Genomic DNA, 23,273 nt, shown 5'->3' on the forward strand with positions numbered 1-23,273 from the left:
TGGGTACATTATGCTTCCTCTAATATTTCTTACTTTCTCATTGATTGCATGTAGGTGTAATCTGGGTTTGCATGTTTGGAGCTGTCCAATCATATCAGGTTCCCCTTTTAACCTCTAGGTATAGTATATCCCATAGAAACAGGAGAGGGGATCTCACTTTCCTATCATGTTGGGGATCAGCGACCTCAATCCGCGTTATTCAATACACAGCTATCACGGTTATTGTAACCAAGTACCAGGAGTATCATTATAAGTGTGTGCATTTTATCTACATAAATCTCACTGGTGGTCCATTCTGTTGACCCAGTATAGTTTGCAGTTAATAGTGCTTCCTCCCCACCTACACCATTAGAAATGGGGCAACTCATTTCTCATTATTATTTTACAATTAACCTGCATTCAGCCTACTAACAAATCAAACTTTGGATGTGGTTCTATTATTTTTTTTTAAATTTTGGGCCCAATTCACACAAGCATTTCAGTTGTGAAAACATATGGTGAAAATAGTTGATTTTCTCCTTGCAAAAATTCACAAGAGGATTTCTGGCAGGCATAAATGGTGTTAATATTCTGGATTTCTCTGACACTAATGCAGAGAAATCTGATGCTGTAAATCCCATGCAAGAGGTAGGAAGTGGGCATTAGAAGGTGTGGTTTGCCTTGCATGTTTGCTGGCTCTCAAAAAGTGAAATCTGACGCTATATTACCATAGAAATGGTCTTAAGACCTTTCAGGTTGGAAATGGATCACCCCCAGATTTGTTTGGGGTGGACTCAAATGGGGGGAAAATGGGTAGCTCTTATAGCTGCCCTTCCCAATTGTGAAGCAATATGCCTAATGGTCGATTCTAGGAGGGATTGGCTGCCTTATAAAAGTAATGTGACAAGTGCAATAGTACCTGGAAATTTGCATCCCGACTGGTCTTTCAGGCCTACTAATGCACCCATTTCACATGCAAGGTTCTGCCTGTACTGTCGCACTTTACATGGTGAATTGCGCCTAAAATACTTACGTGAAAGCTGTAAACATATATTTGTAGACTAATACATACCTCCTGTTCAGTTAGCCCTATTTCTTTTGTTTTATGTGGATTCACAAAAGGAATTGTTGATGTAACACGCTCATTTGATCTTAAAGGGCATTTAGTTAGCTAGGTGCAGTTTAACACTACCCACTTTTCCCTTTCAAAGTGGAATATCTTGGCCTCTCTCTCACTCTCACTCTCTCTCTCTCTCTCTCTCTTTCGCTCTCAATATCTCTCTTTCTTTCTCTTGCACCCATTTTACATGGTTTTGACCTTTCAAAGGGATCTCTAGGCAAGAGCGGCTGTTCTGCACAAGACTTCACGTATCCCGAGTTAGGGTTCAAGAGGATGGTCCTTCTGACTCAGCGTCACTTCCCATATAGACCTAAAATCTGTCATGTGGGTCTTGATCTTCTCCCCATTAGCCTGGATTAGGCTTGCCTGTACAATATACTGTGGTGGTCTGAATTGCCTTACGCATTCATTGGAGCTTTGAACTTCTCCATAATCTTCAGTCTTACTCCTGTGCGTCCCCTGCCTATGTAGGACTGGATCAGACTTTTTTACTTTGGTGATTGCTTTTCATTTTCATTTTCTTTAATCTTTATTCGGTTGATAAAACAGCCATAAAAGAATACAAACAACATCATCATAAGAACCATCGTTAAAAATGTACATAATAGATAGAAGTCAATAAAACAAAATAACCCAGCCCAGAAATATAGTACATCAATTAATCGTGTCTCAATTTCCTGGACGCCAACGCGACTCACAGGAATGATAAAACGGTAAAAGGAACACATTCGTTAGGAAGCATCTGAAAGATAAAAGATGGCTGGCCATACTTGGTTAAAATTCAGAGACTTCAACAGGGGAATTAATAACTACTTCCTTGGCAAGCTAAAAAAATAACAAAGCATCACAAGGTACAGAATGTTCTGCAGAGACTTATTGTCGTATCTGGAGGACAGCCTTGCCTCAGGCCATGCCCAACCACATGGGGATGCCAAAAGATGAAGTTGGTTAAACCTAAACATGGACAATAAAAACCTATTTTGCTGCAAACCCTTTGGTATCGCTTTGTTCGCCCTAAGTTGGCAGGGTATGCCCAGACGTGGGTCCTTTGCTCACTCTGCCACTGGATTCAAGATAGCCTGGCTGATGAGGGTTATGAACCCGAAACTGGTCCTAGGATGCTTGTTTGCAGTCCAGGCAACATGGCTTGGAAGTTTGGGCTGGACTGTTCCCATGAGGCACAGGGTCAGACTGATTTGCATATGGCCATGTCTGAACTGGGGTGGTGGAGTGTGATAAAGAATGATGATGGATTAAACCCAGATCAGTTGACTGGGGGTGAGTGTTTGATTTGCTCAAACGCTCCGTCCATCATCCCCTTTGGCATCACTTTGTTCGCCCTAAGTTGGCAGGGTATGCCCATACCTGGGTCCCTTGCTCACTATGCCACTGGATTCAAGTGAGCTAAAGAATGATGATGGAGTAAACCAGGGGCGTATCACAGGCCCCTGGGCCCTCACCCTCCAGGGGGCCCCGTCAGCACCGCACTTCTGCTGGGGAGCTCTAGATTGAGCCCGGAGGGGGCCTCTTCACTTATCCTGCTGGGGGGCCCCCTCAAGGTTCGTTACGCCACTGGATTAAACCCAGATCAGTTGACTGGGGGTGAGTGTTTGATTTGCTCAAATGCTCCATCCATCACCCCCTTTGGTAAATACCTCTCCCAAGCACGTTTTTCAAAAACACGAGACCCCACACTAATGGTTTCTGCAGTTCATGCTTCTCTCACTCCACACGGAATTGATCCAAAAACAGCCTTTTAACACACCCCAGCACATGCATGGACAATTACATGGGATCCTCAAAAATATCCAACCCACCTATGGAAGCAAAAGCTGCCCTGGTGATTGCTTGTCTAAGATGCATCTCACCGAACTGTTAGAAAGTTGCTCCAACAATGCATCAGGTCTTATGGTGCACGTACCTGAAAAGATGCTTTCAGCTTTCATTCACACTTGCTACATCCATCCTGCTTGTTGCTGTAAGTAGTGAGCAAAGGAACCTTTTGAGACAGTGGCAAAACTTTGCCTCTCTAGTTTACCTCTCATCGTTGGCAATGCACAGTAGCATGAAGCGGCTCACCCGATTAGGGCCTGAAGCAGGAATCAGGGACCGACTATCATGCTCACCTTAAGAGGATTATAATTAACTAGCAGCATCTGGGCAGAAACTAACTATAGGCATTGGGCTGGGCAGAAACTAACCATGGGCATTGCTCTTAAGAGAATGCACCTTAGATATAATTTTATAACAAGACATCTTATCCAGTCCCTCGGTCTGTGCCTTCTTCAGGCTCACCTCAGATGCCACTCAATCATATCACTTCATAGAAAGCAGACAGCTTTGATTAGCCACTTCATTGCACTGTGCCATTACAAGCACTGGCTGGTGACTGCTTCCGCTTATAGACACTGAAGCACTATAGCACATTCACTCCTTGTGATAGTCCCCTTCAATGCATATGTAAACTAATGCCAGGTTACATGCATGTATATTTATTTCCTGTTTTTTGTTTTTTTTGTTTTTTGACACTCTTTCACTCTCTAACTTTATGTTACTCTTTGCCTTTACCCTCATCTCTTCTTCTCCCCTTTGGCTATAATTCTGACTCTTTCACATTAGTCCTTCCTTTAGGCACAATAGCCTATTGCCAATTAGCGCTGTGTGACCTCACAGTAATACTCTTGCCCACTCAGATAAATAACCAAAAGCATCTTGATAAAGGTTTTACCCATGAAGCCATGCCTTTCCCAGCAGAAGAATGCTTCTCAGTACTATAGTACTGAAATCCCAAACCTTAATAGTGTATAGTTTAGAGGTGTTACCAGTTCACTGTTTCCTGTGATCAAACTGACATTGGATCACCATGACTCATAGAATGGCATTTTCTGCCTTGAATAATAGTGGCCCACTGTTCCCATATAGTCTCTGGCTTTAATCAGTGTTTTTGGGATGCTAACCTTAGAACTGTTACAGAGTTGTCGGATTAGTTGTCTGTCTGCCTTATTTTTAATGTTTACTGTTATAAAAAGATAATTATTTTGGAAATTGAGAACCTTAGACTGGACATTTATGTATATTGGCCCTGTTTTAATATATCTGTTAACAGCCTTTAAGCCTTCTTCAAGAGAGTTTAAGATCTTAAGTTAGAGGTTGATAGTACCACGACATCTGCCAGAAAATGCTGAATGCTTCATCTACTCAACAATTGTTGGTCCTCCTGCAAGACTTAGATGTGAGAGAACCAAGTGTTTGAAACAGTGGAACCGCGTTTTCCTCTGCTGTCAGAAACACCCTAAGGGTGGTTCAGCTGCTTGTGTTACGCAGCCAGCTTAGCACCAGGTGCCCGGCCTATTTACAGCAGTCTTTCATGTGCCAATTCTGCCCTGTTCTTCCTAATTTGGTCCAATACACTTAGAAAAATTAAGAATTAGTGTCAGGATCTTGTACTGAATTGTTTGAGTCTTTGTAAGTCACAATTTGCAATCCAGTTTATTGGAACCATCATTTTACCCTCTAATGTTCCTTCAAAGCGGCATTTAACGTGCCTTCAGGGACATCACCGTCTAAGTTTCAATATCCCATACTCAATTGCACGCATGTCTTACTTTTACTTTTTCATTCTTTCTCTAGTTACCAAAAATGTGCCCACAAGCCGCATTACTGAACGACTCTGTTGTGATTCCCTTCGTCGACTTCAGAGTGAGAGAGTGGAAAAAAAAGAACGTAAGCAATTGGTACTGTTCTATATCTGATATATCTACATTGTGTAACATTTAAACAATAATGAAGGACACAGCTTTCCCTTAAATTAACTTGCAGAAGTGCATGCTGTTTAGAAATGTATTTGCCCAGATGTTCATTAGCAATATAGTAGTCCAAATAGGAATGTCTCTTACAGCTTCTCTTGAAATGTATTTCTGGCTAATGTTCCCCAAACTTGGAATGCATCAATGACTTGATGGCTCTTATATACCTGAAATGCTTCCTGTGATCTGATCTTCAACATCAACGCTTCCCTGTGTGCTGTTATCACTACTGACAGCAAGTCACACATTTTTTTCTGGTACGTGTTATCGGATGTTCAGTGTACTTTTTGTTGACTTCATGTTCATTTTGGAAAAGGCTCAGTATTGAGAGAATCTTGCAAGTCATAAGCACAATATCAAACCTATACCTGACCTTTTGAAATTAAGATCAATTGATACAAGTAAAACCTTCAGTTCTTTATCAAGTGAAGAGATCAAATCAGGCCACATATTAACATATCATCAAACAAACAGACAAACAATATTACTCCTATCCATCCGCTCAAGATTCCAACATGAACCTCCTTAAAATTAGTCCCAAAGCCACTAATATCCTCTCCTTTCTGAAAGTCAGGATATAAGAATTCAAACTCCGCTCCTCCACTGCTGTGAAAAACTTGGCATTAGAAGTTTTAATGGTACCCAAACAATGCTTCCTTGGCACAAGGTATTTTTTCCAATGCATTCAGAACCAAACAAAACCCCACTAATGAAAAAATACAAACTCGTCCATGAAACCTTAACCTCCTGCAAACTTAGTATGCCTCAGATAGATCATCGAGAATGGAGTCAACAAAAAAATAAAAAAAACACATTTGGTAACAACTACCTCATGACAGACTTCCGGTCATGCTTCAGAGTATGTGACAGAACAGAAGTAGTTTCCATCCAAGGCATAGTAAATGCGCTTCAAAACAGACTGTGACTCCTGCCTTGTGGTCCATTTTGAACCCCTGCCAATTGTTGATACCATCAACCACCAGAAATCCTATTGATTTGGATGGTATTAAAAACTTTCATAATTCAGTAAATGTCCTCATTCCCCGCCTATCAGAAGCGGTGCATTGAGGTGTACACCCCGGAGAGTCTTTGATACACATAATGCTTTTCCATTACATTGAGCCTTCCCAACCAAAATGGAACTGAGGAATTAGCTTTCAAAGGACCTTATATTTGTTCTTTCGGCACATAAAAAGGCATGGCTCCAAAATACTCCATGGATGTAACCAAGGATGGCAACAAATGGGTGAATGGGTGTGATTGCCCTCTAATATAGGGAAACAGGATAAGGACACTTAGTTGAAAATGTCCTTCATATTAAGGTGCAGTTGAGTAAAATGTAAAATAATATTTTCTCCTTCAGAAATTACACTGAAGAATACTGCATTTGAGTACTAATTATGTATGAAATACTAATATTATATGAAAAAAATGCAGTTGAGTGAATTGCCAGTTCTATTACTCCATGGTAAAATGGTTCTTCAGTTTGTGCAAGAATATTTGTTTTCTAACAAAATTGCTTATGAGTGAGTTTTGCAAGACGGTTTGCTCCATGACTAAATTGCATTTAAGTAAATTATGCAAGAATAAATACTCGCCGAAAAAACAGCATTTGAGTTCTTGGTACGATTGCAATCACAACAAATATTTCTGGAAAACCTACTGTTGGAGAAAGAAGCATCCTTTACCTATGTAGGAATCAGTTTAACTAACCTCTGCTAACTTTAGAAAGGCGTGTATAAAAAAGGGTCATTGTGAAAGCTGAGGCAACTGGCAAAGGATTCTCATAGTTCTCGCACCTCTTCAAGTCAGGCGGATTTACCCACCTCCCCTAAATTTTTAGGACAAGGGTAGACTCCATCCAATCATATGCAGGAGAATCGTGGATCTCTGAAAGGATGTTGGAATCACACAAAGGAAACAGGGGGAAATAACTCCTCCACCTTGTGCAGTCAGCACCAACAACATCTATAGTAACTCACTGTTTTTACCTGTAGATACAGCAACAATTCTGCTAATTCAAACTAGGGTCTTGTTTCCAAACACTTCCAAAACAGTTACAAATGTAACAGATGACTATTGGATGCTGTTAGTCAACACCATAGATACAAGTTGCATAAAAAACAGAAGAAAATTGCTGACTGAACATCCCAACAAACCTTTTCTGGTCTGTAAAAAAGAAACTGCTGGACATGAATTTGTACATTAATACATTTGAACAAGAGTACATATTTGACAACTATTGTTAGAGTGGAGGATTAAAATTGTTACATTAACAATATTTTAGTAATATGGAAAAGGTTAAAAGCTAAATATTTAGTAAACATGCATGATTTGAACAAAAGGCAAACAGGATAATGTTCACTCATGGCATACATTATGAAAGCATTGCATTCCTGCATATACAAATTAGGTGACAAATGTGCTGAGAAAACCAACAAGCCACAATAATATGTAGTATGAAAGTTTTATAATTGTTCTTCCAAGGCAAATCATACACTTCCACAGTTAATAGGAATAAAATAGATTGTTTATAAATCCAAGGATTATGAAAGGCAATAAAGCATTTCCTGTGAAACACTCAGTGTGAAGGGTAGGTAGGAAGATCATATCAAAACTAGATTTACAAGTTAATTCACTCATGTATGACAAAAAACAATATTAAGAACAGCACAAGAAGATAAACATTCCATCAAAAAGAATTTGCTAATACTTCAAACAGACAGATTTCAATAATATTTGAAAAGGTCAACCCACACTTGCATACTAAAAGAGAAACAAAGTACAAAAATGGCAATACTATCTAGAAACTAAATACAATAAAAGTTCAAAGAGAATTGGGAATGTTGAAACTTGAAAGTGTTGCAATTACAGTAATTTCATAGTCAAAGAAGACTCAGTAAATCCCCAATATACTGCAAAACAAATAATTCAAGATCAAATATTTTGCAACATTGAATACAGCATTTTATATTGCTTGAAAAATCCCTGTGGAGAAGCATTATTAGGAAAATAAAAAAAACAATGAGAACACAACATTGTGAATGAAGAGTACAATACACCATACCAATATGAGGTAACAAGTTGTAAAAAACCTTGAGGAACAAAACATAATACTAATGAACTCAGATTTGATATAATAGGATAAAGAGAATTTCACAACAGAACAAAATGAAAAAAACTACTGAAAAGAGATGTATTTTAGAAACCTGGAGGCACACAGTGAAAACACTGAACCTGGCACTTCATGTGATGAGATGAAAATCTGCTAGGTGAGACAAATTGGTGTTTTACATGTGTGCTTTGGATTGGTACATGGTGAAATCTTTAGAGTGACTAGAACTAAAATGGATGTAATGTAAGACTGCAAAGATGCTGTTTTCCCACCAATGTTTACTTTCTCATAACAGTGAGTCAACTAACATCATGCCAGTCAAAAAGTTTAACAGCCAGTCTCCTGTGCCACACCTCAACCTGTCAAACAGAAAAATATAGACATGGGCTGCTGCCAAACAGTTGCAGATTCAAGGGTCATTCATAGCAACTCTGTCACATAAAACAGTGTGCCAATACATGTTCTGCAAGGAACTTCACCCAGTGCATGCTTACTCAGTTTTGCCACTGCCGCTGACATGGGACTGATATCGCTCAAATATGACCTTCAAACTATGTCTGAAATTCTGAGTCAGTTCCTGTCATTGTTTCATGGCCTGGGAGATATAAGAAAGAAAATGAAATTGCAACTTCCTATTAACACAAACATTCGCCCTGTTGCCCAGCGGCACTGTAGAGTGTTTTTTAACTTTCAATAGGCCATTGAGAAAGCACTGTAAATGATGTTTAAGCATGACATCATTGAGCGCAACACCCGTCCTACGCCCTGGATCTCGCCTAGAGTGGTGGTGCCAAAAACAGGACAGTGGAGGTGCGGTGCGCATCTGTGTTGATATGTGCAAGGCCAACAAAGCAGCTGAGAGAGAAAGACATCCTGGTCCACAGATAGCGGACGTGATCATGCAGCTGAATGGAGCCAAAGACTTTTTCTGTCTTGACTTGAAGAAAGGGTACCACCAACTTAAATTTTAAGAGAACTGTAGGTTCTTCTGCAATAGCAAAACCTCCTCCTTTGTCCAGCAGCAAATGCGACGAAATTGCTCAGTTTTTTCTTAGCAAAATCGACAAGATTTATCAAGACATTTCCGTTCAAAGTAGCAACACCAACCTTTCTGTTTTCTCATCTAACATAGGGGGCACCAAGTTTTACTCAGTTCCTGCCTCAGGTCCATTACTCGTTTGGCCTAAATTGCTGCCTTCCGCTATCCACAACACCTTGTGTAAGGTAAAATCTGGCTCTCCCATTGACCCTTTGCCCATCTCTATACTTCGGCTATTGGACTCCTCCCAGCTTTCCCTGATCTGCACCACTTTGAATCTCTCGCTCACGACTGCTACTGTCCCTGCCAGGTGGAAACACGCTATGATCACGCCTTTGCTGAAGAAGCCTACTGCAGACCCTAAGGTCCTTTCCAATTATCGCCCCATCTCTTTGTTGCCTGCCTTCGCTAAAGTTTTAGAAAGGCACATCCATCACCATCTGTCCCACTTTGTCACTATTAATAATCTTTTGCACCCCTCACAGTCAGGTTTCCGCTCAGGTTTCTCTACAGAAACCACACTTCTTGGCGTCACAGAGAACCTTCGGTCTCTGCTAGACAGAGGTGAGACTGCCGCGCTGATATTACTTGATCTCAGTGCGGCGTTCGATACGGTCTCGCACAAAATCCTTCTCGAATCCCTAGCTGCTATGGGCATTGGAGGTCTAGCTCTTGATTGGTTAGCCTCATTCCTAACTGATCGTACATTTCAAACTTTCTCCCCTATAGCTACCTCCTCCATCTATCCCCAGCCTCACGGTGTTCCCCAGGGTTCTATTCTTAGCCCTCTTCTTTTTAACCTTTATGTTACTCCACTGGTCCACATCGCTGACAGCGTCGGACTATCCTTGTTCACTTACGCTGATGATTCGCAGGTTGTCTTTTCCCTTTCTCAGTCTGACAGTGCCTCTGCTTCCCTCCTTCAGATTGGGTTGGAGGAAATCGCCAGATGGATGAACCAAAATTTTCTCAAGCTGAATGGAGGGAAGACAGAGGTACTGGTCCTCGGGCACAAGCAAGACCTTTGGACCTCCAGGCATTGGCCCTCGGAGTTGGGCCCGCTTCCATTTCCATCGGAGCATGTGCGTAACCTGGGGGTGGTCATTGACAGCAATCTGACAATGCAGTGTCAGGCTAATAAGGTCTCGTCTATCTGCTTCACCATCCTGCGCTGGCTGAAGAAGATCCTATGGATGCTGCCAGCTGACACCCAGAGATCTGTAGTGAGTGCCTTGGTTACCTCCCGGCTCGACTAGGGTAACATTCTCTACCTGGGGGCGACCAAGGCAGTCACGCGACGTCTCCAGCTTGTGCAAAATGCCGCGGCACTCCTGCTTAGTGGCTTTTGCAAGAGGGATCATATAGCGGAACGCCTCCGTGATCTTCACTGGCTGAAGGTGGACAGTCGTGTGAAGTTCAAGGCACTCAGGTATATGTTCAAGATGTTATGCTATGTTATATATTCTTATATAGCGTGCGGCTATCCCAGCTAAGATAAGGAAGAATACTGCCCCTAGCTATCCCCAAATACTTAAGAACACCTATTCTCCTTCTCGTTCCCTCCGCTCCTCTTCCCAAATTTTTTTTACTGTTCAGATGGTCCAAAATGGGCGGTAGGTCGTTTGCCTATCTAGGGCCCAAGTTGTGGAACTCCCTTCCTCTGAACATTCGTTCCGAGGACTGCTATGCTCACTTTCGTAAAGCTGTTAAGACCTGGCTTTTTAATCAATAATTGAGTTTTCTTTGTGCCTTTGCTAGCTGAAATTTCTTAGCACCGGGAAACCCTGTCGGGTAGCTGTCGCACTTTAAAAGCTCAATAAATAAATAAATAAATAAATAGGTACATTACTACTTTTCCGACTCATGTTGGTTTATCCTGATGTAAAAGGTTTAGTTTTGAAGTGTTGTCTGCTGCAGAAATATTACAGTTGAAGAATTCAACCTGTTGCACATGCTTTTAACAACATTGATGACATGCTGGTATTTGGGACAATGCAAAAAGATCATGACAAGGCCCTAACACAGGTGTGGCAGGTACTTGCGGATGCAGATCTCTCTCTGAATAAAGCAATGTGTGAGTTTCTCAAGACTAAATGTAAGTTCTTTGGGCACATATTCTCTGATGGGGAATGACTCCTGACCCAGATAAAGTGCCAGCCTTGTCAGCTACATGCCCACTTCAAGATGTCACCCTGCTGCAATCCTTCTTAGGCATGGCCAGGTATTGCTCAAGGTGCATTTGTGACTTTGCTACTGTGAATGCCCCATTGAGAGACTTGACAAAACAAAATGTCCCTTTTCAATGGTCTCCTGAATGTGATCAAAGTTTCAAAAGAATAAAAAATGTGATTGAGAAAGCAACCGAGATGGCCTATTTTGATTCCAAGTTATCACAGTTGATGCAAGCCCAGTGGGGCTGGGGGCAATCCTTGCTCAACATAATGCTCACTCGAATGCTAAGACACACATTGTGGCCTATGCCAGTCGAGGCCTGACTAATACAGGACATGTCTATTCTCAGCTGGAGGAGAGGAGTCTGGCTGTGTTGTGTGCCTGCCAACATTTTCATGTGTTTCTGTACAGAAAACGTTTCACTATCATTACAGACAACCAAGCATTGCTCACTCTTTTTGGAAACCAAAAGCCAAGTGGGGTTTGCGCCTGCAAGAGTATGACTATGCAGTTGTATACCAACCAATTAAAGATCAGAGCCCTGCAGAGAACATTCCACAAGTACCGATACATCGTCACAGTTCGACATCCAAAACAGTGGAGGAGTACATCAACTTCATTGTGAGGTCCAGCACACCAGCAGCCCTATCCGTTCAACAGATTATTGCTGCTACTAATGCTGACAACTACATGCTTATGCTCAAAGACATTATATCAACTCAATCGTGGAAGAAGAGTACTCAACCTTTGGCTGATGATGTTGAATTTCAAAAATTCTAAAATATACAGGATGAACTATCCTTTACCAGAGAAGGTGTATTGAGAGGCTCAAGATTCACTATACCTGAGAGCCTAAGACAGCAAGTAATTAAACTAGCCAATGAAGGACATTGTAGCCACCAAAGGAGCCCTAAAAGACCGAGTGTGGCACCTAGATGAACGAGTTGAGAGGGAACTGAAAAAAGGGCATCTTTTCAATTGCCTTTCCCCCAGAATGGCGCAGCATCTAGTGACAATGTCTGACCTTCCTGCACATGCCTAGGAAAGAGTTGCAGTTTTTCTTGGGCCCTTAGGAAATGATCATCATCTCATGGGTGTCATTGATGAGTATTCACACTTTCCTTTAGTAGAGGAGTTATTATCAACAAACCATGACGATGTCTTCGAATGGCGGAATGACAACTTTGCAGCTTAGGGTATCCCTGCCATTCTCAAAACTGACAAAGGTCTGCCGTTCAATAGCAAACAATTCTAAGAGCTTCTAGTCAGACTCAATGTCAAGTATCAGAAGAGTACACCTCACGGGACTCGTCACACTTTAAGTATCTACCTCGACTTTTGACAGCTCCTGCAATTCTGAATGAGGCAACTCCGTCTGCTAGTCCATATGAGAAGCTGGCCTGGTATATGATGTACACTTATGTAAGTGGACACCTTGCACCAGTCCAGACAACCCTTATGGTGATTTAAGAGGTCTAAGATTTAAGAGGTCTTAGACAACCTTAGAAAGCTCTCTAAGTGGTAGCTGTGGATAGCATCCTTCAGGATTAGTCCAGGAGTGTAAAACAGCTTGTTTTACAGAATACAATCTTATTGCATAGATTACGTGAAACCAAGTATTTACAAAAATATGTATTTATTACACAATATTCTCTAGAATGCTCAAGTATCTCCAACATGGAGATAAACATAATGCAAACAATACTTAAGCTAGAAATGCAGTAATTAGCAAGCTATACACAGTGGACCCCAGGAGGGAACAAACCATATATTGAGAAAGTGGTATAAGAACCCTGACTCGAGTCAGGACGATGTCAAAGATGACGTAGAATCGCTGGGGACCCATAGAACCACCCATGATAAGTAGATAGGGACCCTACAGAGAGAATGTGCAGTATGAGTACACAACCGCATGTTCTGTACAACTCTATGTGCAAGTCGCGGTTGGATTATTAAAGATTAGATACCCTTGCCAACAGACCCTGAAAAAACCCCTTGGGAGTAAGAAGGTTAGAAATCCAACCCACCCATGGATACCCTAGTCCCCACGTTACTTACACCAGGGACGCCGGGTGCATAGGGGTGAAGTGTTGTCGTAAACCGCCTTCGAACCCAATGGAGGACTTCAAGTAAGTGCCGCTGCTGGAAGGGGAGAAAGTGTCAGTGGGAATCCAAATGTGTATTCTTGAAGAGGAGTACCTAAAAGTAGAGGGGACAGAATCTATGTCACTTGGGAGTGACCAAGAGCCCTGGAGGACGAATGCCGTCCGATGTCAGGTGCTTCAGGAAAGATGACGATGATCATGACTCTGCAGCCGCGAGGACCAGGCGATGCTGAGGATGACCAGGACCCAGATACGAACTGTCCCATGAAGGAGGTCGAGTGCTGAGGGGTTGGTGTCCAGCGGGAGCACCAACAAGCCCTGGCAAAGGCAACCCATGCAGGAAGTCAAGAAGGTGAAAACTTGGGACCAGCAAGGACCAGGAGACTCCCCACACACAGGGGAGTTAGGGCAGGCCCCAAGGAAGTGGGGGAGCCCACAGGAAACAAAAGTGACCCTCTGATGGACCCACAGGCCGCAGGCACCGGAGTCGCAGAGAGGACCTCGAGCAGCTCACCAAAAGGACCAGGCCATAGTGCCCACAAGGCGGTGTGGCTGAAGATCTTGGTGGAAGAAGTTACCAAGAGGATGGGCTACTTGGATTCCAATGCACTTGTCATAAAGTTGCCAACAAGCATTTGCACTTGCAAAAGTATGTGGTGCACATGGGTTTGGTTAATGCCGCCCCCACGAGGGAGTATGACCTCAAACTTGTTGAGAGGACAGCTCAGGCTTCGTGGGACGTAGAAAACCACCACCTGTGTTGTTGAACCCTTTGGAGTCTGCAGGAGCTTGGGATCAGCAGATCGGTCGGCAGTGTTTAGGTGCCTGCGAATGCAGGTAAGTGACTCCTTCACTTCAAGGGAGATTCCTTCAAGTATCTTGGATGCTCCACAGGTCCTGCACGTATCCTGTATGGTGCACAGGCACAGATGATAGAGCATACTGAAAGGGAGACAAACTCAGGCCTAAACGAAGCCCAGAGTGCCCAGACGGTAGAAGTGCATTGGTTTCAGTTCTGAATCTTATCCCACAACGAATCTAGGGAACTACACCCAGGTAAGCTCTTAAGTACCATAGGGAAAGGATTGGGAAGATTATGGGGATTTTCCCAGGGGAGGGTCTGGACAAGGGGGAAGTTACTCCCATGTCCTTTGTCCAGTTTCGTGGCAGAGCGGGAGCAAACGGCTCCCAGTTCTGGTTTGAACTGGACTATGCACAGGGACACCAAATGTGCCCCTCATGCAGACTTTCAAGTGCTGCCGAGCACACCCACCCGATCCAAATACACTAAATCCTGTCTGGGAGGTGGTCACACCTCCCTGTGACAGGATACCTTTTGTTCCACCTTCCTCTGCTCAAGCTTGGCTCAGCAGCAGGAGGGCAGAAATGTGTCTCTGGTCAGAAGCAACCATTTTATTCTGTCCAGGACCAGAAGGTTGGCACCAGGAACACTGAGAGCCTAATGGAGTGCTCTGCCAGTGCTTGGAATCATACCCCCACACTGTATCTAAACATGATGGGGTTTGTTGCAGCCGGTTTTGAAATGGTAGTCTTTTTTCTGTGTGTTACATTTCCTGCCCATGGGACGATAGTCTATCTCTCTGGAGGAATGTGCGAGAGTGGGCAAGGGGGAAGGAAGAGACGGGTCACTGTCCCATTAAATGGACTGGGCAAATAACATTTTCTTTCTTTCTTTCTTTCTTTCTTTCTTTCTTTCTTTCTTTCTTTCTTTCTTTCTCTCTTTCTCTCTTTCTCTCTCCCTTTCTCCCTTTCTTTCTCTCTTTCTTTCTTTCCTTTTTCCTTCATGTTTTCTTTTTGAAAGGCAATAGGCTAGCACCAATATCAGACCGATTGGCTTTTTAGGTCTTTGTTAGCCACCACCTTTTGTTTTTAATAACATTATGTATATAACATGCTTAGTTATAGAGGTTTCAGCCACACTTCATCCATTGGTCTGCGGTTGTCTCCTTCATATTTGTCAAGGGCAATGCACCAACCCACTTTGGCCATTGGGTGACTGCAATATGAGTTTCAGAAGGAGCAGATCCACACACAAAGTAGTTCCCATCAGTGCCAGGGAGTACTATGGTGATGTGTGTTTTTTGAGTCCCAAAACTTTCTATTTTATATTAATGAGACCACAGCAGCTTCCCAAACAATAATGTTTTGCAAAAACCATGAAAAAACCATACAAAAATTGCCAAAAGGCTGGCGGGCAACACCAGATCTATTTGTTTTGCCAATTCTTGTTCTATTTGGTTACACTGCATCCCAAGGAAGGAAGGCCTATGCCCTTGGAGGTTTTGGGAAAAGGGGTCCCACAGGATGGTGACCTAGGACAGAGCAAGATCCCAGATGAAGGGACTGCTATGTAGAGCAAAGAACAGGCCAAGACACCATGGGAAAATACATCACCAGATCACAGGACAGCGAAAAGACCAGCCGAAATCAGAGATGTTGCAGGCCAAGACCAGATGGTGGTGCACACCTTGTGGGTGCTGGCCGCATACATTAGTGCAGGGCTCTGTCCAAAGTCGTAAACAGCAGCCTGCAGGTCACCAGGTTGCAGTGATCACCAGACACCCACCCATCCCTAAGTGCTGAGTGTGGGAGGAAGTCCACAGGAAGTCAACACTGCCAATCTCTGAAAGGAAACACCTGGTAGTCAGTGGTCCGACCTTCAAACAAAGATGTCTGATCCACCTAGAGGTGGGCTTCAAATGCCAAAGTATGCGGAGATTGCAATGGGTTTGCACCCATTCATTGAAGGAATCCAGAGGATGTACATTTGGTGTCACTGCAGAACTGTTGGTCCTGTGACAGCTGTGGTCCAGGTATGGAGGCAGGGTGGCCAGATCAGGCTCTGTTCTCCAACTTGTTCATCCATAAAACCAATTTCTCTGGCAGACCCTAAGGGGAATTTTGAAGATTGTTAATCCCTTGCCTGAAGAGTTCATCAGAGAGCTCCTGTTCTGTCGTCCATCTTGAACTTCCAGGACATAGATTTTAGCCAGTTGTTGCTGCCCTACATGTGCACTTATTGATACAAGCTTCCATTTCTTGGTAATTGAAATGTCCTCCGTGCAAAGAGTCCTCTTTTGCTGCCACAGAGGCAACACTATGTAAAAGAAAATGACTTTAATGTTAAAATATGTTCTGAGCATGCTCCCCATACTCTCCATAGCATGCACCTAACAGTGAAGTTAAGTGTCCATTACCATACATCTTGATCTTTTATTGATTTTTTCTCCCTGGGTGGCCAGAGTCTTGTCTCTTTACAAAATTGCTTGCCATCACAGCCATTCATTCAGATGAGTGCTAATCCTGGGCAGTTCAATGGATCTAGGTCCTTCTGTTTGTTTTTGTCCTCGATCCACAGCTGTTATTATGTTTCTGTAGATGTCGACAGCAGACTCACTTCTTAAGCGTTGCCTTTCCTTATTTAAGGGTGTCCTAAGTATGTCTATGTGTGTGTGTGTGGGTCTGATCTATGTCTGTCTGTCAAGTAAGTAGATATATGTACATGTATGTATGTATATATATATATATATATATATATATATATATATATATATATATATCTCACTCCCTTCTCCTTTCAGGTATCAGGAAAGCACTCCACAGGAACAGCCGTTGCCATAAATTACTTTAATCCATGATTCAGGGTCAAGTATAACATGACGCATTTCGGCGATGCCTTAGTCGTATGTTTACATTATTTTTGCCGCGAAGCAGCCATTTTAAAGCCAGGGTAAAACAAATCACATGGTCAATCGTTCATAAAAATCAAGAACGGACTGTCTATTGTCAGTTTCGGGCACCATCTTAAAGTTTCTCAATGAAACGTTATCGAGTACAAAACTCTTTGAGAACTGCATGCTACAGTATAATGTATTGCTGCACCAATTCATACAATTATGGCAACATCAATGTTCACATTAACATGACATTTATCAAATCACATTAAAACGTATGCTCTGTTTATGTAATAAAAAAAATGAACATAAATACACCAATGAATTACGCTGTGTATCGGCTAAATGCAAAAATTCTTGATTTGCCCAATATATATATATATATATATATACAAAAGAAGCCAAGAAGACAAGGGGACACGGCAGGGCTCCAAGGAACCATTTATTCGAATTCACTGGCATGACGCATTTCGGCGGTAGCCTCTTCAGATGCCCCCGATGTTAGAAAGTTCAAAGTTTCCTTCTCTCTATATATATTTATATATATATATATATATGTTCCATTTGAATTGCTCCAGCAATTAGAGCCGCACTCCATTGAAGGTGAGAAAAACATTTCTTTATTTAAACCAGGCAGCTTCCCTTCCCGTGATTATTTCCTTTTGGCCAATGCGTTTCAATGAACTCACTTCATCTTCTTCATGGGCCTTAGTGAGCAAATAGAAAAATCACGTGCTTAACCAGCAGCCCCTGCATGCATCCTAATTAACTTTTCTGGCCTCCGGTGTGCCTTTATTTAATGTCCAATTCGCATTGCATGCTGGGCCCTGTAGTTATCAATCTGCACAATTTCGCCCTCAAGTGTGTTCCACTGCTCACTATCAATGTCAAGGACAAGTCTAGCAGCCCCATTGAGCCTCTGGAAAAGACTCTACCTGGTTAACTTACATATATATATAAATAATAAAGAATTTCATGTGAGCCCAGTGCAGTGCGACTCCAATTTCTTCAAGCAGAGGAAGAAGGTTGTTGTGATTTATTACGGCGTGGTTCAGCCGTGGGAGCACCGCACAGACAGCAAGAGCGCCAAACAATTTCCCTGAAAAGAACCGATCTTGGAAACCTCGCAGGAGCGAACAAAAGGGAAAGTGGCTGCCGCTGGAGACCGGCTCCAGCATGACTCCTGTTTTTCCCGAAGAGAGGTAAAAACGGGGCACTATGGCTCGAAACCCACCCGAGGAATTTTAATAATTTCATTCAATTGCGAGGACTACAGTGACCAGCATGCCCACCAGAGGGACAACCCACAAAATGAACTAAATAAAGTTAAATTGCTATCGCTGTAGGAACGCATTGATGACAGAGCAAGGCACACCTTTGAAAAAGTTGAAGTATTCAACGAAACGCGTCAGGACTGCCAAACCTGCATAAATAATAAAGAATTTCATGTGAGCCCAGTGCAGTGCGACTCCAATTTCTTCAAGCAGAGGAAGAAGGTTGTTGTGATATATATATATATATATATATATATATATAGAGAGAGAGAGAGAGAGAGAGAGAGAGAGAGAAATATATTATGTAGATAACTTCCCTATAGATTAATAGCATGCCAATTGATGTTGTATGGACATTCTGAAACTCTGAAATGAATCTAAACCTCCTGGACCTAGATTGGACACGCAGACCTATCTTGTGTACGTGCCGGGAGCAGTAATTATTTGTTCGAAATGGTGTATAGTGCTTTGTTTTCTTCTTAAAGCAAACCAATGTGTTTTTCCATATGTGGTAAGGTGATGAAACTGTTGGGACACACTTTACATTTCTGATCAGTCTGCGTGTCTCTGTCTCTTGCAGAAAACGATACGAGGAACAGAGATTCTCTGCTCTCTCAGGATGCTCTCAGATGCACTAACTATGGCCAAGGGCCTGGCCATGCCAAACTGCACCGAGAACCTTCAGCGAAAGCTCTCAAAGGTCCTTGGTGAACTTGACAGCATTGTGAAAAATCTCATCACACAGGTGAGAATGTCTCCACTTCACATGAGGCCTGGGGGTTTCTAGCATCTAATATTTGTTTGATATCTTTGTTTGGCTAAGGATAGGTTATTTTACCATGGTACAAATGCAACACATTGATGGATACTTCTTTTTGAAAAACAAGGGCACATAACATGAATGTTTGTTGAAAGTGAATAGAGAAAACACCTGAGGCCTGGACCATGTACTGCTCTGTCAGTGACTTGGTAGAAATTAAAGAAATTGATAAGTGAGTTGAGCAGTTGGTGACTTCCCACACCAAGTAGATACAGTGTGATGTCTACAGTCACCTACTGCCATCAAGCAACCCATTTGTTGTGTCAGAACATTAAGGAGTGCCTTTTGCAACAAAACAGTAAAAGTTATAAAGGGGATAAGAATATTTGTAAGAAGGGTGATGATTGAAATTGTAACTCAAGACTCCCTTCAACAAAATGATAGTTAGCTGTTCTCAAAACAAGTGATATTCCTTTGGGGAATTGATGGTGATGGATATGCGTGAAGGGCGAGTGAAACGTTTCCTTTTGACATAGGCTCATTTTTGAAGAAGGTAAGATAAGTTAGTTGTTAATGCATCTACAGCAGAGATCTGCAATGTGGGAAGGTCACAAACTCACATCCGGGTTACTCTATTAAGCTTTTTTCATTCTCTTATTGGGAAAAACTGTGCAATTGAGCAAGGAAAATGGCCACCTTCTCCACAGATGAATAGTAAAAGACATCCATAATTTGGGAACCCTTAACCACTTGATCCGATGATCCCCTGGGCCCTGGCGCCACTGCAACGACTGCACCATTTTTTGGCCCTAATGACACCTATCATTGGTATATAGAGCACATTCACCTTATAGAGAGCTCCTTGTATGGATAGACATATTTCATATTGCTTTGTCATAGGGTGATATGTTATGGCATTCTCTCTCTCTTGATTAATTGCAGGATCTAAACTCAGCTCAGATCTCCAACAGAACACATTCCCCATGTAGGCCATGGTGTCAGAGGCTTAGAATCCTGTACTAAAGGAGTAAAGAATTTCTTTCAAAAGCGTCCAACTAGAGTCTACATTTTGGGGTCCTTAAGCTCAAAAAGCATCCATTAATAGGTAAGGGCTCACCCTAAAACCAAAATAAGTGCATGAGATTTCATCAATGGTGAATATAGTTTACAATAAAAATAGTTTATGTTAGTATTACTTTAGGTCAGGTTACTCTAAAAGTCTTCCTAGAGTTCAGTTTGTTCAGTGGATCTGGGAGAGAGTCTAAATGTAAAATGAGGCCTTAACAATGTCCTCACAGGCCCTAACTCTGTCTGCTAGAGACCAACAGAAACAAAATGAATATAAGCATTTATCACCAAAATTAATCACAGATCTTATTGTTATGAATTTAAACTAATATCGACACATAATTAATTTTCTTGAGGAATTGTAATTCACACAGTTACCTTTTGCTATGGAAACAATATTTAAATAATCTTGTGACTTTCTTCCATGATAGCGCTCTTAAAGTCATGTTTTTAAACTTGACCTGCCTCAGTGAAGCATCTACCAGATTGGTTATGGAGAAAACCTTATGATCCAAAAGACATAAATGCTTTTGTGATGTATTTTTGTTCAAACATGTGAACTTTGGCTTGTCATAAAAGTTACCGGTTTAAGGACTTAATGCGGAAGCTCTAGCACAGTTGAGAAAATGCCATGTTCTTTCATGGAGACAAGACAATACCTTTTCCTTATGGAAGTGAACGAACATGGTAGAGAAAAACATCATTTGAGAGAACATTTAGGACTAGATGTAGGTAATCACAAATTACCGATTCTTAAATACCGAATTTTACCGATTCGGTATTTAAGAATCGGTAATTGTGATGTAGGAAATAATTCGGTAAATTAAGGAATCAGTATTTTACTGATTCCTTAATTTAAGGAATCGGTAAATTACCGAATTCTTAAATCCAGCCTCCTACATCGCAAAGGGCTAAATACCGGTCGGTAACGGCAAATTTACTGATTTTCGGCCATTACCGGCCTGTATTAGCCCACCTACATTTAGCCCTTAGGGACATATCTTGGCAACATAATTTCTACAAAAGGGATCACACCAAAATTGGATTTAGTTCAGGAAATAAGGAAACTGTCAGAATCAGAAAAGCAAGTTACAATGAAGATGCATCCGCCACTTGCAGAGTCTTACTCTTGATTTGTGGAGACTCTTGCAAACACCAAGTAGCAATTGGTACGAAAGGTACACAAATGGATCTTGAATTGGAAGGTGAGCGTAAGCAACTGTTACTAAGATGTTTCTATTTGAAAATACAGACAGGTCTGTCTATAGATTTGCAAGTGCAAACAGATTGGGAGGACTTTTGGTACTGATATTGACAATGGGAGAGTTTAATAATTTCTGCTTAGTTTGCTTAGTGGTGTGCTTTGAAAAATATTGAGATTGAGAAAAAAGGGCATTAGACTGCTGTGGGCTACAATTTCAGTTTTTTAGGGATATGGAGTGTTTGTAAGCATGGACATCAAGGCTTTAGTTCAAGATTTCCCCATAGGAGTGCAGACATGGCACCTCAGGTGGTGAAAAAATAGTTTGACGTCCATTGTCATGGTTGAGTAAGGGGGGGGAAATTGCCCAGTGGTATTGCTGTTACAGAGAAAGGAGAGCAATGGGAGAGTGTAAGCACCATTGTTATGAGGTCAGTATTAGGATACAAGAAACGAAGACTGGCAGATGGCTTGTGCTGGGAATAAGAGCTTGAATGATGTTTTGTGCAATGTTTTTCAAGTGTTCTTGTCAAGGCATTTGCTAACAGCTCTATGAAGAAAATGGTTTATTACAAGATTTTAAGCTAACTCACAAGACACAATTAGGAAAAGGAATTACAAATGCCATGGAGTGTCAGCCTTATTTGAGGCCAAAGATTAGTTTCACAATCACGTATGTTAATTTGATACATCCCTTTACTGACTTCTAAAGAGTGACATAATTAAAACCTCTAGGAGATTATGTACAGTGCTTATAGACGTTTACCACACAGGACTTTCTTTGCCTTTTGTGGCATAGATCCCCCTTCTGCACTCTCTGGTACTCCATTAAGAGGCTCTTGTCTAATCATTGATTTAACAGAGTGAGGAAAAGGTTCAGATACATTTTGTTTTCAGGTTCCTGCCCTCTGGAGCTCTCAAACAATAAACAAGCCTTTGAAGCCCATCTCATCTCTATAAACATTAGGGAAACCTTGTTATTTACATCACAAACTAAGTGACTAATACTGTGTCAGTGTGGTTGTATGCAAACATATAGTTGTCTGTGTGTGTGACAAAGCATGCACATCTCTTCAGAGTCTCCCACTCAGCAGGCACTGCATCAGCAGGGGGATCTTTGAAGAACCATTCTAGTATGTTTATACTATGAGCTTGTGCTAGAGTCTAACCAGGGATATGCAAAAATGACACACACCGCTGAACACTAGAGGAGTGGAAAGAGGCCATTTTCAACAACTCAATCGCTCTAAATTCTCCCAAGACCTACTTTACCCTTGTTCCATCTCATTTTGTACAAGACAATGCAGCCTGCGCTAGGCCCTGCCTGGATAAACTCAAAGTATTCCAAAGACAGGTTGGCTAGTACAGATTCTATTGATGAAATGCACAGATGGATAATCCATTCATGTTCTTCCCCTTCCCCTACTGTTCATCCCTGATCTTTAGAGGCATGCACACTATGGATGGATTTACCATTGCCTAGGTCTCACATTGCATTATTAATTGTGATAATCTCTCTCTTTCTCTCTCTCTCTCTCTCTCACGCACACACACACACACCCAGACAGGTACCCCTACACACACACACATCGGCTGTGATATAGTGTGACATACATGTAAGCAAATTGAGCGCACACACACAAGTTTTCAGATGACCAATGTATTCTCATTTCATTAAAATTATATATTTGCGTCTTTTCTGTTGTTTTCATTTTATTTTATTTTGTATTTTATTTTTAACTGAGGGATCCATTGCCTCTCCTTTTGGCTCTTACAAGTCACTGTGGCTCTTTGCTGTTTGGGTGTTATATATGCAATTAAAGGAAGGCAATTGACCCAAGAAACTAATGCCAATTGTGTGCATGAAAACATGCCTTTAAAAGAGAGATGAGACTTGCCTTGGTGTGCTTATCAAAGTGTGTTCAGGAATCAATGAGTT

At 41.8% G+C, this 23,273-nt stretch overlaps 1 protein-coding gene across 1 annotated transcript in view; it reads left to right on the plus strand.

Annotated features, from left to right (window-relative positions):
- The window catches only part of THPO (thrombopoietin), a 274,091-nt gene that overhangs the window by 249,128 nt on the left and 1,690 nt on the right, over positions 1-23,273 (plus strand). Inside the window, exons 6-7 of the mRNA XM_078667860.1 lie at positions 4,730-4,822; positions 18,886-19,050. Coding sequence (XP_078523986.1) covers positions 4,730-4,822; positions 18,886-19,050 — 258 coding nt within the window. The remainder of the gene's footprint in view (positions 1-4,729; positions 4,823-18,885; positions 19,051-23,273) is intronic.

The sequence above is a fragment of the Lissotriton helveticus genome, chromosome 11 (genome assembly GCF_964261635.1).
Source record: "Lissotriton helveticus chromosome 11, aLisHel1.1, whole genome shotgun sequence".
Classification (NCBI taxonomy): domain Eukaryota; kingdom Metazoa; phylum Chordata; class Amphibia; order Caudata; family Salamandridae; genus Lissotriton; species Lissotriton helveticus.